The sequence below is a fragment of the Tyto alba genome, unplaced genomic scaffold, assembly GCF_018691265.1.
Source record: "Tyto alba isolate M040663 unplaced genomic scaffold, T.alba_DEE_v4.0 Super-Scaffold_38, whole genome shotgun sequence".
NCBI classification, from domain to species: Eukaryota; Metazoa; Chordata; class Aves; order Strigiformes; family Tytonidae; genus Tyto; species Tyto alba.
In genome coordinates this window covers 36,065,050-36,079,435 of record NW_024881313.1, presented here as the reverse complement: position 1 = coordinate 36,079,435, position 14,386 = coordinate 36,065,050, and the positions used below count along the sequence as shown (strand labels likewise).

The window sequence follows — 14,386 nt, the reverse complement described above, 5'->3', positions numbered from 1 at the left end:
CACTATTTTATTGATGTTGAGGTGGAGGAAATGTTCTTGTTTAAATATTGACACTTCAAACATATTTTTTTAAAGTATCTTGAACTTTATATCACCTTATAGTTTAAGTAACTTTCCCTGTTTCGTGACTCTTGAACCAGGAGCTGATTCCAACATGCTGCTCTTTCAGGAAGTCTACATTGTAAGGTTAACAGAGTTGACCCCCATCAGTTGAGGTCTGAAGCATCCTGACCTACTAAGCTTTGAGGTCTTCTTTAGCCCCTTTGTGAGATCCGATGGGGCCCTGTCTCAGTCATGAAACTTTGAGCCCCTTTGGCTCATTCCCTTGAAGGCCACTTTGCTTCTGCTCCTGGGATGCATTCTCCCTTGGATCAAACAAAAGGGGGTGGAGGGCCCTTCCAGCCACCCCATAGCTTATGGTTAGACTAGTCACCTGGCATATGAGGCCTATGGGTGCCAAGTCCTTCAATTTTAGGCATACCATGGGGCAAGCTTTCCTTTTCTGAGTTTTCTAACTACTGGAGTGCTATGCAAGTTGGGTGTCACTGTTTTAGAACCTGAGTGCATCCCTTCCCACCCTGCAATTACAATAGCATTTGGGAATCCAGTAGCTCCTAACTCCTTAGAACAGTCACATCCATGTATGGCTTTAAATGCCAGGACTTTGCACTGGTTTAACTCTGTAGAACAGAATGAATTTTAAGATTTGTGTCATCTCTCTGCAGGGACTGTTGGGTAGCAGAGTGGCTTTTGTGTCATATCAGTGATCGTGGCAGAGCAGCAAGGAGTTCGGAGAAATGTGTTTCTGATTTAGTTGTTGCTGTTTTCATTGATACTTCCTTCTGTGCTGTGATTATTGGTAGCATTTTGCAGTAGCTTCTGCAAGCTGTACTTCTGTTTCTTGTGTTTGAATGCATGGCTTGTAGCTTTTGAATACAAAGATAGCCAATTTAGTGTCGTGAGTTGTCATATGGTAGATAGAATTATGAGTCTCCAATTCTGCTACGTATGGGTTCCAGTTGTGCAACCTGCAAGAGGACTTACGTGTTTCATTTATTGAATGTAATTTTATTTCACTGCAAATTAGTTTTGTGACACTGCAAAATGACCCATGCATTAAGTGACCCTCCAAGGAAAAGGGGGAAGAAAGCAGGGAATTCTGTCGTGGACTGTATAATTTCAGCTAGATTGATGGGCTCTTGCTGCCCTCAGCAATATAGCTGTTGAAAGCTATTTAAATGTGCAATGTGATGCTTCCTTTTCTAAAAATAGATACTCATCTGTATGTAGGTGACAAGTGAAAATGGAAATGAGTAATTTTCTTCTTTTCCTTCAGAATATCTGAGTGATGTGAAGGAAATAATCAGTTGGGCTTGATGGGTGCTTGTGTGAGAAACGCCTTCACCTGCTGTCGCATTGGTACATGGAAGTGAACCCTCATATTTTTTTATGTTGCACTTCTGCTTTTACATTAATTTGATTTTTAGCTAAGAAATACCTGCAGGAAGATCTAGACAGAGCCTTTGAATCAAATAACTTGAACAACTACTCATCTCAAATAAGAAGGCTAGTAGAAGTTCTGCTCTGCTTCCACCTTTAATCATACCAAACAGGCCTGAAAGCACATCCCAGCCTTCGGTTTGGCCCACAGACTGCACCGTGGGCCAGGAGATGTGATGGAAAACAGAAGGGTAAATTGTTGGGTATAGATTAACCTGTCTTACCAAGGAATAGAGGTAGAGGTCTAGATCCTGTTGTATGAGTCTTGAACCTCTCAGCTGACAGTCAGAATTTGAAAATAATTGTTTTTATGAAGTTAGTGGATGTGGGAAGCAGAGGGAAGAGGAGGGGCACTGTAATTGCCTGAAGGAGAATGTAGGTGAGGTTTTGCTGTCTGGTGAATGCGAGGAGACAGTCTATATTGTAAGAAACTTCATTCTGAGCTCAGGTGACCCTCAGAGAGCTGTTGTAATGAAACAGTCTGTGTTGACTCAGATGGTTGATGAAAATGCTTGTCTAAATTAGTGTTCCCAAGATCTGTCTCTAACAAAGGCCAAGAAAAATCTCATTGCCAATAGACATAATTCTTCCAGGTTTTAATGCTGACGCTACAAAATGATCCTCCATCTTTGGAAACTGGTGTGCAAGATAAGGAGATGCTGAAGAAGTATGGGAAATCATTCAGGAAGATGATTTCATCGTGCCTACAAAAAGACCCCGAAAAAAGGTAAGAACAGGTAATAAACCCTAGAACAAACGCACAAGACCAATTGTATTCCATATTTTTTTAAAGCCAGTATGCTCTCTGCCCCTACAGCCTTTCAGTCACAATGAACATGGCAGTCTTGCTGTGTGGCAGCATATTCTCTTGACTGTCCTTATTTTTAAGGGTAGATGTCTGGCATCGTGCCTGGCCAGGGCACATATCTTCCATTTGGGTTAATGAGAGTTCATCCCAGTCCACTGCGTGTGTAGTGCCATTTTCCCCCTTGCCACCTCCAGCAGGGGACTGCAGTTCATATTTTGTTCCCAGTCAAAACTGTTCTGTGTTTATAAATCAGTAATTACATGCTAGGCAATATGTGTTTACTTGTGAAGCTTCATAAATAAACTTTTTAAAATTTGCCAGTGCAAGGAAGGCTTTCAGCATAGTTTTGACTTGTTTAATTATAAGTAATATTTGGTTTGGGGGGTGTGGGGTGTGGTGGGAATTGGGAAAAAACACTGGCAAATTTTACCAACATGTTTTCATCAATACAGATTGCTTAAGTGACCTGATGATACTTTCATTCTTCCTTGTAACAGTAGCTTGACTACTCAGTGATGTTAGAAATATTACCAAGGGGGTGGTGCATATGTTGTGGTTCGCAGGATAGCACTGTATCATCATGTTATGTCATCGCTCAAAGCTGCAGGACACTCCGGCTGTGTATGGCACTGTTTAAAACCCACAGCCTGTCACATAGGATAGCTCAGACGTATTTCTGTGGAGGACAGTCATAGCATTTGCTGGTCTGTGAAGCTGTTCAAAGGAGTGTTCACCCTACATTAAAAATAGTGTTCCTTAAAATGTGAAGGTAAAGAAACAAGCATTCCCACAGATCCGTTTTTATACCACTTAGTTTTCTTTTTTTCTTCAACAAGCAAACTAATTCTGAAAAGGAAAAAGTCCCTTCGTAAAATAATAATAATGAAGACATTTTTTAGTTCCCTCTTGTGACAGATCTAGGAACAAAGGCTTCTCACGCATCGTGAGATGGGATATCTCTCTCCTAACAAGCTTTACACTTAAAATGCTTAATGAATCCAGTGGAGTGCTTGATAAATGTGGATAGCAACGGGTTTTTCCCAGCATGATGTTTTTTCTCCTTTCTAAACAATATCCTATCCCTGCAGGTTAGAATGTGTGCTGATCAGAATTAAGCGTAATCACTTTGAATTGTGGTATACCCCTTCTCTCTTCTCAAGCACCATGAGCAGCCAGTCATCATCCTAACTGTGGGAGCAGGAGGTGGGCTCATAAAGAGCCACTAGCAGAATCAGATACGCTTATGCATATTGTATGGGCTCTCAAAGAGGAGAATTTAGTGCAATTGCTTTTTAATTATTTTGGGGGCTCCCTTGCTATAAGATGGATGACTTTTGTTAGAGTAGTCTGAGGTGAAATAAACCCTGTGATGAATGGTCTTTGCAAGTCACTAATTAAACTCTGTTACTATTTAAGCACAGTGTGCAGTGTGGGAAAAGCTGTAAGGTGGTGCTTTCTCATAGGCCCGAGTCTTTCGAAAGCTTCTTCTAAACTGACCAAGGGATGTCTTTTACTTCCCAGTATTTATCCTGAATTCTCACTTAAAGGGGAAAATAGTTTGTACTCATTCCTTTTCTAGTAGACAAAGGTTGATTGTCCTGCCTGTGTTTAATAGAACTAATCACACACATATGATCAAGTATCTCTGAAATAACTCTGTTACAGCAGGAGTGTAGTACTCGCCCTGTGCAAGTAGGTGATGATCCTTCATTTGAAATTAGAGCAAATTGTTTCTGTGATCTTATCAAGCTGGCTCTAAGAGTCTCGAGTTCAGCATCAAAATGGGAGTAACTTCTCCCCCTGCCCCCAAGTTATTCACTGCTTTTGATCAGAATAGGCTTTGATCAGAATACACTGAGTGTTTAAAAGTCTGCTGGTGTAAAATTTACTTGGAATACGTTAACTGATTTTTAGGGGAATTGTGCAGGAGAAGCCGATGCCCTTGTGAGATGCCACGTTACAACAAGCTGCAGCAACCTGGAAGACCGTTGTGTTGAAAGGGAGCATTTATAATTGTCTTTTCTACATCTGTTTTTATTGACAGACCAACAGCAGCAGAACTCTTACGACACAAATTTTTCACGAAAGCAAAGGTAAGAAAACAATTCCTAAACTGATCTGTGCAGAGGCTGTGGAGAGGACTTTTCAGAAGTATGATAGGTATGGTGACAGCTCCGTTGGCGTGAGTGTGGGCTGTTTCACATAGGGCCAGCATAGCTGGGGTGAGTTGAATGGGTCATTGTGAATGAACAGAAGCCCCTCTTCTGTACCTCCTTGTGTGTGCTGCTATTAAGAGAAATTATCTAGAAATTATTGAGCATTTAAATGTCTTTCAGCGGCTTTGGGGCTTTTTTCTTCTCTGGTAATGGTGCCATTCTGGCTGCCTGTCCAACCAGAAAGGTCTCTCTGGCAGTAAATGTAACTTATATTTTAGTAAACTCTATAATCAGTCTGTATGCAAAGCAGTGAATGAGGCCTACTGTGTGGTGAACTGCCTAAAACTATTTCACCCTGTGTTGCTGTATGGAAAGTGAAGATCCTGTGATACAAAATAGTAGGAAAGTGCCATTTCTAGCCTTTAAGTGAACTGCCAGTGAGCATTTATGTAATTACTGCCTGGAGATTAATGCATATGCAATGTGCAAGGTCTTATTGAGGGAGAGAGATGAAATAATACAAGGGAAAATTTATATTTCCATGGGAATGAGGAAATGTTTTCTGTTTGCTTCTTTTTTCTGTGGCATGTTTGTGAACAAAATACATGGGTTTTATAGCAGAACACAGATTAAACTGTCAAAAAGATACCTGATACCTGGGCTAGCACAGCAGCATCACCAATTAAAGTAGTTTTCAGCTCCCAGATTAAAATGCTTAAGTGGAAGTGGGCATATCTAGGTATCTGTACAGGAGCTGGCTGTTTCTAGTAAAGGTGACAGAAATCTAAGAAGTGCAACCAAGGAAGTCTATAGAGTGATGCAGTTTGTGAAATGTAGGAGTTTGCTTTAGGGCAAGTTTAATTGATGTCTGGGATCTTGACTAGGTTTTTGTGATGGGACTGTAGGCAACTGAACAGTCTGAGTCTGTATACTGGATACACACTTGGTGTCCAAAGTGACAAGATGGTTTACACATTGCTGACCTTTCTCCATTTGGTTATGCGAGTTCTGGTTCATGTTATACTCCATTGTGTGTAAAATCTCCTCTGTGCTTTCATTAAGCTGCTGCCGAGTAACATATTAGCATATGTGGTGATAGAAAATTAACATTATTGTAAATGAGGCAATACTTAAACCGGCACTTGAAGTGAAAATGTATGCTGGTTAACACTCAGTGTTAAATTACTTTCATACATCAGACACTGCCAAACTGACAGCTGTAATTTGAGGACAGAAGAGTCCAACTTCTATACGTCTATATTGAACCATATATTTAAATACAGTCTGTGTTATATAAAAGTACGTTTTGAGAATGCTGAGAGCCACTGATCAGGAATTGACAACGTGTGTCCTGAGGCTCTCCATCCTGCGTGCAAGAAACCATCGTGGGCAAGTTCTGGGAGCGTTTCATGGACAGAGGTGGCAGGACTGTCCAACCTCACCCGTGCAGTGTGAAATACCCAGCCAGAGCCCAATGCGAATGCCAGGGCGCGTGCCTGGCCTGCTCCTCCTGCAGCCAGCAGTTTGGCTCCACAGTCAAGCGGTTGGAAAATTGTCCGCTTAGGAGCCCACGTGTTAGCCAGTCCAGAGTATGTTGCTGAAGAGGAAATTTAATACAGTCAAGCATCACAGCAGTTTCCCAATATTTAATCTGGTGTGATCACTGCATTTACTTCCTCTCTAAACATCCTACGTGCTGCGCATTTTTTCAGCCACTAGCTGCCCCAATTCCTTGGTCTTATTACTGCAGCACAGCGGGGTTCCTGTATCCCAGCTTGCCTGACATCTGAGGTTTGCCTTTGACAGTTGGACAGGCATAAATTTAGGGGTAGGATGAAGCACAGGGGCTGGATCCAGGTGGTGCAGTATCTGCAGATGGAAGAATGCCAAGTGTATCAGCAGGGTTTCAGATGCTGCAATATAATAAGTATGTTCCCCAGTAAATCAGACAGAGTAGTATACAACTCCTCAACTGTTAATTCCATATCACTTTGCACAGGGAAAGTGTCACTAGTAACTGAAAAGGTGTTTAGGATGAAATGTCGCATGCTGTAGTCCAAAGGAAGAAAGTGGTTAATATCTTTGGGGGAATGAGGATGAAACATGTAAAATGCTTTCTACTAGAAATAGCTTAACGGTTTACGTATCAGAGGCACTGAAGGAATCAAAGGGCTTTTTCAGCAATGCAAGTTTCTGGTATTTTTTCTTTTGCAGAATAAAGAATTTTTACAAGAGAAGATGTTGCAGAGAGCACCAACAATCACTGAAAGATCCAAAAAGGTACCGAAAACCTCCTGGGCTCTTGCTGTTAGTCATACTAGTTTTTTATGCTTGTGTCCACATTTTTAATGATAATTGCTGTAGTATGGCATTTTCTAGATACAGAGCTAAACATTTCAATGAGTTACTCAAGCACCCTGGCAGGTGATGGAACCCGAAGATGCTTTTTTACGATAAATAGCACAAGAGATCAACTGTAGAAACTGTCTGCTTGACATACCAGTTCTCTGTCTTTGTGCTGAGCAGGTCCGGAGAGTCCCGGGTTCCAGCGGACGTCTTCATAAGACTGAAGATGGTGGCTGGGAATGGAGTGATGACGAACTAGATGAAGAAAGTGAGGAAGGCAGAGCAGCAATTTCACAGCTCAGGGTGGGTCCTCAAACGCCAATAGCTCTACTGTCTCTGTTCTGTTTTATAACTGTGCTATATCTAAATATACCTGGGAAGCATGTGGCTTTGTTTCAAGTATGATACACAGTAAGTTAGAGTTTATAGCCGAACCAGAGAAAGCAGACTGAAGGTTGGAGAAATTGTATTGATCTCTTTCCTGTCATCATTCTGGGGCACAGCTGGTGTCATTCAGGGATATTGAGCATAATTGGGAACATGAATTCAGACAGTCTGCTCCCAACTCCGCATACTGATTCACTTGAGCTAGGACATTCTCTTTATTTTTAAAGATGCTGACTGTTTGACATGCTTTCTTCTGGAAGTGGCTGGAGATGTTTTGTCCTGTCCTCTCCAGGATAGAGCTGAAACCAGTAGGGCCTGTGCTTATGACTGGTATCTGAAACACACTGGGCCTGGTTCTGTCCCCTCAGTAACGCTGAAACCAATTAGTAGTAGTAGAAAATGTTATAGCATCCCTGAAGTCACAAGGAGTGATTGGTCTAGCACTTGAAAATCCTTCAAAAAACAATACCTCCCCCTCTCCCAACACATACACAGAAAAAACCCAAACCCAGACTAACCTCCAGAAACAGAGGAGTAATGCATAATGATCAACTAAAAGACTACAATAAATATCCAGATTGTCTTCCCCCATTAGTCAGCAGTGTGGATTTTGACTGTAATGGCTTGCCTGTTCACTTTTCATGACAGCAGGTAGCTTGAAGCAGGCTATGCATTTTAATCATTCTGTAATTGAACAAGTGAGACAGTGAAGGATTTTTAGAGGAAGCTTTTCAATATGAAAAAAAGCAGTATTGATTTGAAGCCTTTATCCCTATACAACTGTAACTTTTTTTCATTTCTCTTCTGCTGGTCTTCCTTCTATTGATGTTCTGTATAGACACTTAAATATTAAATGCAAGATTTTGCACCTTTTTAGCATCCTTTGAAATGCTGGGGTTTTTAAAGACCACTATTGATACAGTAATTCCATACTTTGTGGCAACAACTATTGTGACATTTTAAAGAGCTTACTGTATCCGTCTTTTAATTACACGGTCAAGGAGGCTCTCTTGATACGAGGTGGTTACTACTGAAATTCTTGATGTTTTATGAGCTGAAATCTTCCAAATACCTTTTGTAGGTTAAAACAGAATCAGATTTTAGGAGGCAATATTGTAGAAGACCCTAACTCTATTTCAGAGATTACTTGGAGCTTGTTCTATCTTGTCTCTCAGCTCAGCGTACTATGACTTAACACTGTTTACTGTGTTTTAAACAGTACTTACTTGTTTTATTCCTCTTACGCAGAAAAAAGCAGATTGACACACATGTTTACAAACTTCTTTTCAAGCTAGTTTGTGGTTTGCTTTTTTTTTTTCTTGGAGCTTTGGCGTACTTCCTTGTACTGCTCTCTCTGTTCTGATCACTCTAATTTGGGCTGTACTTGACCTTTGCTTCTAGGTCTCCCACTGATGAAACCTTTAGGATGGGTGTTGGAACAGTCAATCTCGATTCAGTTACCTAAATGCAGATGTGTGTTGCCATTTTGGAGGCACCCTGTGCAGCTATAACACAGGACTTTGGGAGACCTGTACGTTTCTGGGGCTCAGGAAGGGCACCATTGCATCTTAGACCTCACTACATGTCTGCCTAGGTACTTACACCCTGCCCTGGGTGTCTTTCTCCTGCACAGCTTTTGAGTCATTTTCTTCTACCCAACGACAAAAGGATAGGAACGCATGTGCACCTCTTACATTTGATCCATTTTCAATCAGTCTTAAGACTTGTATCCAAACTGCCAGTGTTTGGCACAAATGCAGTGGCGTTATTGAAGACTAGTGTTTATCCTGTGTTTTTGGCCATGTTTCAAACACAGAGTGTAAATTCCACCTGTTTGTAATCCCTCTGCAATTTTAACTAAGTTATAGGATAGAATAACTTACGTTAACTGGGTGCTGCTTTCTATTTCTGCCCATTGCAGTGGGGGTGGAGTAGGTGATCTTTAAAGGTCCTTTCTAACCCAAACCATTCTTTGACTCTATGATTCTGTCTATGCATGCATTTTATTGTGGTCAGGCTTAAAGTAAAAGGATGCCTTGCAGATTGACTTAATTTGCTAAAATAGTTAACTATTCACCTGCATAAAAGAATCTACATAAATTAAAAGTTTGTATTTTTTGCTTGTCTGCACTTTACAGAAAAAATAGGGTGAATTTAATATGCACAAATGTGTATTTTGCAAGTCCCTTGCTAGGACTGCACCTGAAAGCAGACAAATGTTTTTTATAAACAGAGCCAGAAATATCTGCTCAATTAATTTAATATGGTGACTTGTTGGCTCAATGTTACCTTTTGGCTATAAAGACTTACTGAACTTCTTTCTGTGTTTGAAACCTTGAATTCAAATTAAAGCAATTGTGCTGTGTAGACTCTTAAATCATTCACCTTCCGTTACTCAATAAATCTGTGCACTGGCATGTCGTGCAGTCACATTTCAATGATTACTCACATCATCTCTGATTACACAAGCAGAAATAAGTTAGAACTAATATATTTCAGTTCATCTTCAAAGTCATCCTATTTGTGCCTTAATTGGGTAAATGTCTTTTAATGTTTGTCCTGTTTCCTTTCTGTCTGTTCATGTTTTTCCTTAGTTTACTTCTGTTTGCCATTTATCTGAGTTAGTTGTTAGCTGTGGGGCAGGGCCAGTGTTTCCATACTTGTCTGTACAGTGTCTAGCACACTGTGATCTTTCAGACAAGCTCCTTTTGAGTTATTTCTTGAGGCATCCGGGTACTGTTGGATCTGAGGTTTGTGCCTGAAAGAACAGGGCTGCAGCTGTGGAGCATGGCTGTTTATCTCTGGGAGCAATGCCACGTTTTTCATCTTTCCTGGTAACTGTCAAGTGAAGGCTCAGCATACTGAGATGGATTTTAGGCTTTACCTTTCCAGCCATGTGACTTTTTTCCTGACACTGTCTGCGCATAGTCATTGTGAAGGAACTGTTCCTTCTCCTCCTGTCCAGAGGGCTTTTTGCAACTTCCTATTCAGAGAATAAGACTTTTTAACCTCCTTCATGAGAAGCCTCTGGGTCATGTGTTACAAATTGCTCTGATCTGTGTTGGTTAAATTAGTGGCGGCATTGGTTAGTGCATAAACTGGCTCAAGTTAAGATAGTGGTATGATGAGACTTATGTTCTTCTGTCCTAATCACAACCTGTCTTTTAGACCATTGTGTGGAGAAGGGACATCTAGCGTGGACCAAGCCATCCTACCAGTCTGTCTCTGCATGGTAACTGGACCTGTTAGAAGTCAAAGCTGCAGGCTGTCTTAGCTGCAGAGCTTTCTGGGAGTACTTGGCAATTCCTTCCTGCTCATGTGAAATAGCTAATGCACTTTATCTTTGTTTTGCTGATAAGCAAAGTTTGGTCGCATTGCTTTGATTGCACTTTCCATTCCACTGATCTCTTTGTTTCACTGCTGGACTTGTGTACAGCTGTCAGTTATCTCCATTCTCTCATAGAGAGAATAACATAATGCAGAGTCCAAGGGCGAGGAGGGCAGTAGAGAAATTTATTTCTATAAAGCAGCACAAGTAAGGCTAATTTTCCCCCCCTTTTCCCTCCAGGTTTCCTGTGGCTTAAGCAAGTGGTTTGCAAACTGGTTCCCTAGGTATATGAAGGGGATTTGTTTCCTAGCAGAATTCCACAAGACAGATTTGCATGGCTTATCTTTTTCTGCAAGACTTGGGTAGCTTAAAATGGATTTTACCATCTTGGTGCACAAGTAGTTTGATCTGGTCTGAGTGATCTTCAAGAGTACAGGATTTCGCTAATGGTTAACAATGGTAGCAGCTTAGGGCATTGTATGAAACTGTGTAAATATCAAGTGCAGGTTCTGAAACACGACTGTATGTTTCTGGGTGGTATGATATGATTAGGCTGCAAACAAATTGTGTGGTGTCCCTTTTATTATGCATCTTAATACATAGATGGAACTCGAAAGCAACTACGTAGCTTTCAGTATGGTTCTGACAAGTCCTCTAGTCAATAAGTCTCACTTTTGTCTGGGCAGTGATGGCTTTTTCTCTGTTTTTCAGTCTCCCAGAGTGAAAGAACCTGTACAGAATTCCGAGGTAAGTTATAATGGCAAATGGCTTCCCAAAATGATGACTCCTAGTTATTGTTGTTGTTTCAAGGAACATGTTTTTATTAGCCTTTGAAAACAGTATTGTGTGAAGTAGAAGCTAGTATCTAGCTGAGCTCTACTTGAAAATCTATAAAAGGAATCTTTGGCTGTGTAATGCCAAGTGGTCTTCCTGATGTAAGTTTGGTGTATATCTTTTCAATTTTACTTGCTCTGGCAGAGTTCTGTATGTTGTAAGATAATGAATTGGTCACAAGAATAATCTAAGCAAAACAATGGTGTTCTGTTTTCCTCTTTTAAAAAAACCCCAACGAACCACAACTTTAAAAAACTGTGAAATAAATCGGTAGTAGGATTTGATAGCAATCAGAACTTCAGTTGCAATTTATAATCTGCCTTCAGTTCTGTCCTGTGTTTCTTACATTAGGAATATTAGTATATCTTATCTTTCAGTGATAGAGACTGCTTATCTTCTAGAGACTGTACTATGTTTTTCTTTTCCCTATCTGTGTGGAAAGATAAACAGAGCTGTCTCCTAGAAATTGGTCTTGGGTTAACCTGTCCTGTTCTTCCTTCGTATGTTTGCAAGGATTAATTATAAAGGGAGATCTTAAGCAAGACTATAGTTCTGGCACTGCAATTGGACATAAACTCTAAATTCAAAGGAAAAACTGAAAACCAGAATCCCTTTGGGATAAATTTCCCCATTGTGATACATCCCTTAATAAATATTGTGATTTGGAGGTCTGCTGCCAAAGTTTTCAATATCCAATGTGATTTGTATTTCCTACAACTTAGTGGAGTAAGTTGGAGGGCACACTGAAGAGGTGCCATCAACATTACAGTTCTTTGGCTGCCATGCCAAGATCAGTTATTCTGTTCTGAATACCACCAGAGGTAAAAAAGATTAAACTTCAATTTAATTCTTTTTCCCCACCCTCAAATGAATTATGAATTGCATATGTGTGTTTTTTTTTTTTTTTTCCAAGGGACCAACTTTAAGTCCAATGCTAAACAGTCTTGTCTTGTGTGTTTTGAAGAACTTAAACTCTGAATTCACTTTTCAGTTGAATATCCAGATTGCTCTGACTGACATTTGTTTTATGAATGGATAAATTGTCAATAGTTACCTTAATGCTTTGCTAGGTTATGTCCTCTGAAAGGAAGTGCAAGTCAAAGCGGTGTTGCTCTGCTGTGACTGCATGGCTACTTGGAAACATAAGTAGGACTTGAATTCCAAGAAGGGGGGAAATTAAAGGATAGGATGCTTTTGTCCAAGCTAGAATATGATCTGTGTGCATCCAGCCTTGCTAGCTGCAGAGTGTAATTTTTGTCCAAGATCCACAGTCATGCTGCTATCTTTGTTTTTTGTCCTTCTTTACTGGTGAGTAAAACTTGCAAATATCAGTGCAGAAGCGGGGTCCCTGGGCGTAAGGACACATTAAAACCCTTGAACACCAACTTGGGATCAGTGTTAGTGTCCTGGAGGCCTGGGAATGCCCTTGGCGTTGGATTTCTGCAAGTGATTTATGGGGCAAACAAGCAGTTTTTGGAAAGCTGGTGCTTGAGTCAGAACCTTTTCTCATTAAAATGCCTTTTTGCTTGCAGCTATTCCCATCAGCTGAGCCTCCAGGTCCTTCACTCAATGCTCCAGCACAGGCACCTACTCAACTACCTCATGCTGCAGGACAAATACCTGCACAACCTCAAACTGCTGTACCTCCACCTAGTCAGGCTCCTCCAGCAGCCCCAGCAGCAGCCCAGGTAAGATCAGAAATCCTTTGTACCAGCTTTCAGCTTTGCACATAGCTGTTCAATTCCAGACAGGCTAAAATGATCTGAAGCCATGGAAGTTGCTTTTCTGGAGTTTCAGTGCTGCTGCTTATGCAGAAGTGACATCTGGCCTGGTGGCTTGCAAAAGGAAGACAGTCAATGTGGATGCAGCAGTTTTTCATTGTTAATCTGTGGGTGAGCAGTGACTTTTTATGATGTTTAGGGAGTGGACTCTGGCTTGAGGCAAGGTTAAAGGTAAGAAAAAAGGAGAGTCTCATTTAAGTGGCAGCTACTTGTTTCTGGTATTTAAGGTGCAGCACAAACCGGCTCTGATTGTATCTCAGCATCATTGTCATCTGTGGGATAAGAGGGGAGAGAAAAGTGAGTTGAAGAAACCAGAACATGCAAGTTCTCCGGTCTTCAGAAGAGAGACAGGAGGCCTAGGTTAAAACTGTCCTTGTAGCAGACAAAAAATTGTGGAGAAACTCCATCTTTGGGAAGCTCTGAACCTTATGGTGCTTTGAAACGCTTCCATTTCAAGGAGAGAGGGGAGAATAGACCTTTGAGGGGAAGTACAGGGAATGTGGAAACTTGACAAGTTTGTCTTTAATCCGTAGCTACTTCACCCCAAAGCGTAGGGTGTAGATCTGATAAGCAGGCATAGCAAAGTCAGGAAAGAGCTCTGACTTGTGTTAAAAAGAGAAAAACGGCCAACCCAAATAATTACTGAGACACTTGGAACATGTCTTGTGGTTTGCTGGAGTAAAGCACTGCAGAGTTTGCCAGACTTCTGAATGATGGCACCTCTTTTATAAAAGACACTAATGTTCATATTTGTTGGTGGGGAGAGGCTGTCACTGTTGGAAGGGACCAAGCTACCATCACCCTTTGGCAGACTCAAGGGGAAGAGACTTGGCAGTGTTGGTCAGAAAAATAACTCTTAGACTTATTCCTTCCTAGAAATGTTTCATTATTACTTTTTTTTTTTGTAAAGAACATAGAAGGATATATATGTCACTTCAGTCAGCTCATGTTCCTGTTTACAAAACTGTTAAAGACAGTGCATTAGTCATTAAACAAAAATAGTGGAGTTGGGGTCTGACATATTCTTGGCTGCATTAAAAGTAGCTTTAATACGTAAATCAAACCCCTTCAGATTTCTTGAAAAAAAGCCAGTGTTTAATCCCTGAATTTTATGCAGCAGTTGAAACACCAGCAGCAGTGAAGGCCAGGACTCTGTTCGGTGAAATGAAGTAGCAGTGTTGGTCTCAGTGAACGTGTTTTGATTGCACTAGCAGAGTATCTTGCTCTCTGCTGCTAGTGCCCAATA

At 40.9% G+C, this 14,386-nt stretch overlaps 1 protein-coding gene across 1 annotated transcript in view; it reads left to right on the top strand.

Annotated features, from left to right (window-relative positions):
• OXSR1 (oxidative stress responsive kinase 1) overlaps positions 1 to 14,386 on the top strand; it is a 92,371-nt gene that overhangs the window by 71,324 nt on the left and 6,661 nt on the right. The window contains exons 8-13 of the mRNA XM_042801976.1: positions 2,094 to 2,227; positions 4,353 to 4,401; positions 6,679 to 6,744; positions 6,991 to 7,113; positions 11,237 to 11,272; positions 12,892 to 13,047. Of these exons, the coding sequence (XP_042657910.1) occupies positions 2,094 to 2,227; positions 4,353 to 4,401; positions 6,679 to 6,744; positions 6,991 to 7,113; positions 11,237 to 11,272; positions 12,892 to 13,047 (564 nt within the window). The remainder of the gene's footprint in view (positions 1 to 2,093; positions 2,228 to 4,352; positions 4,402 to 6,678; positions 6,745 to 6,990; positions 7,114 to 11,236; positions 11,273 to 12,891; positions 13,048 to 14,386) is intronic.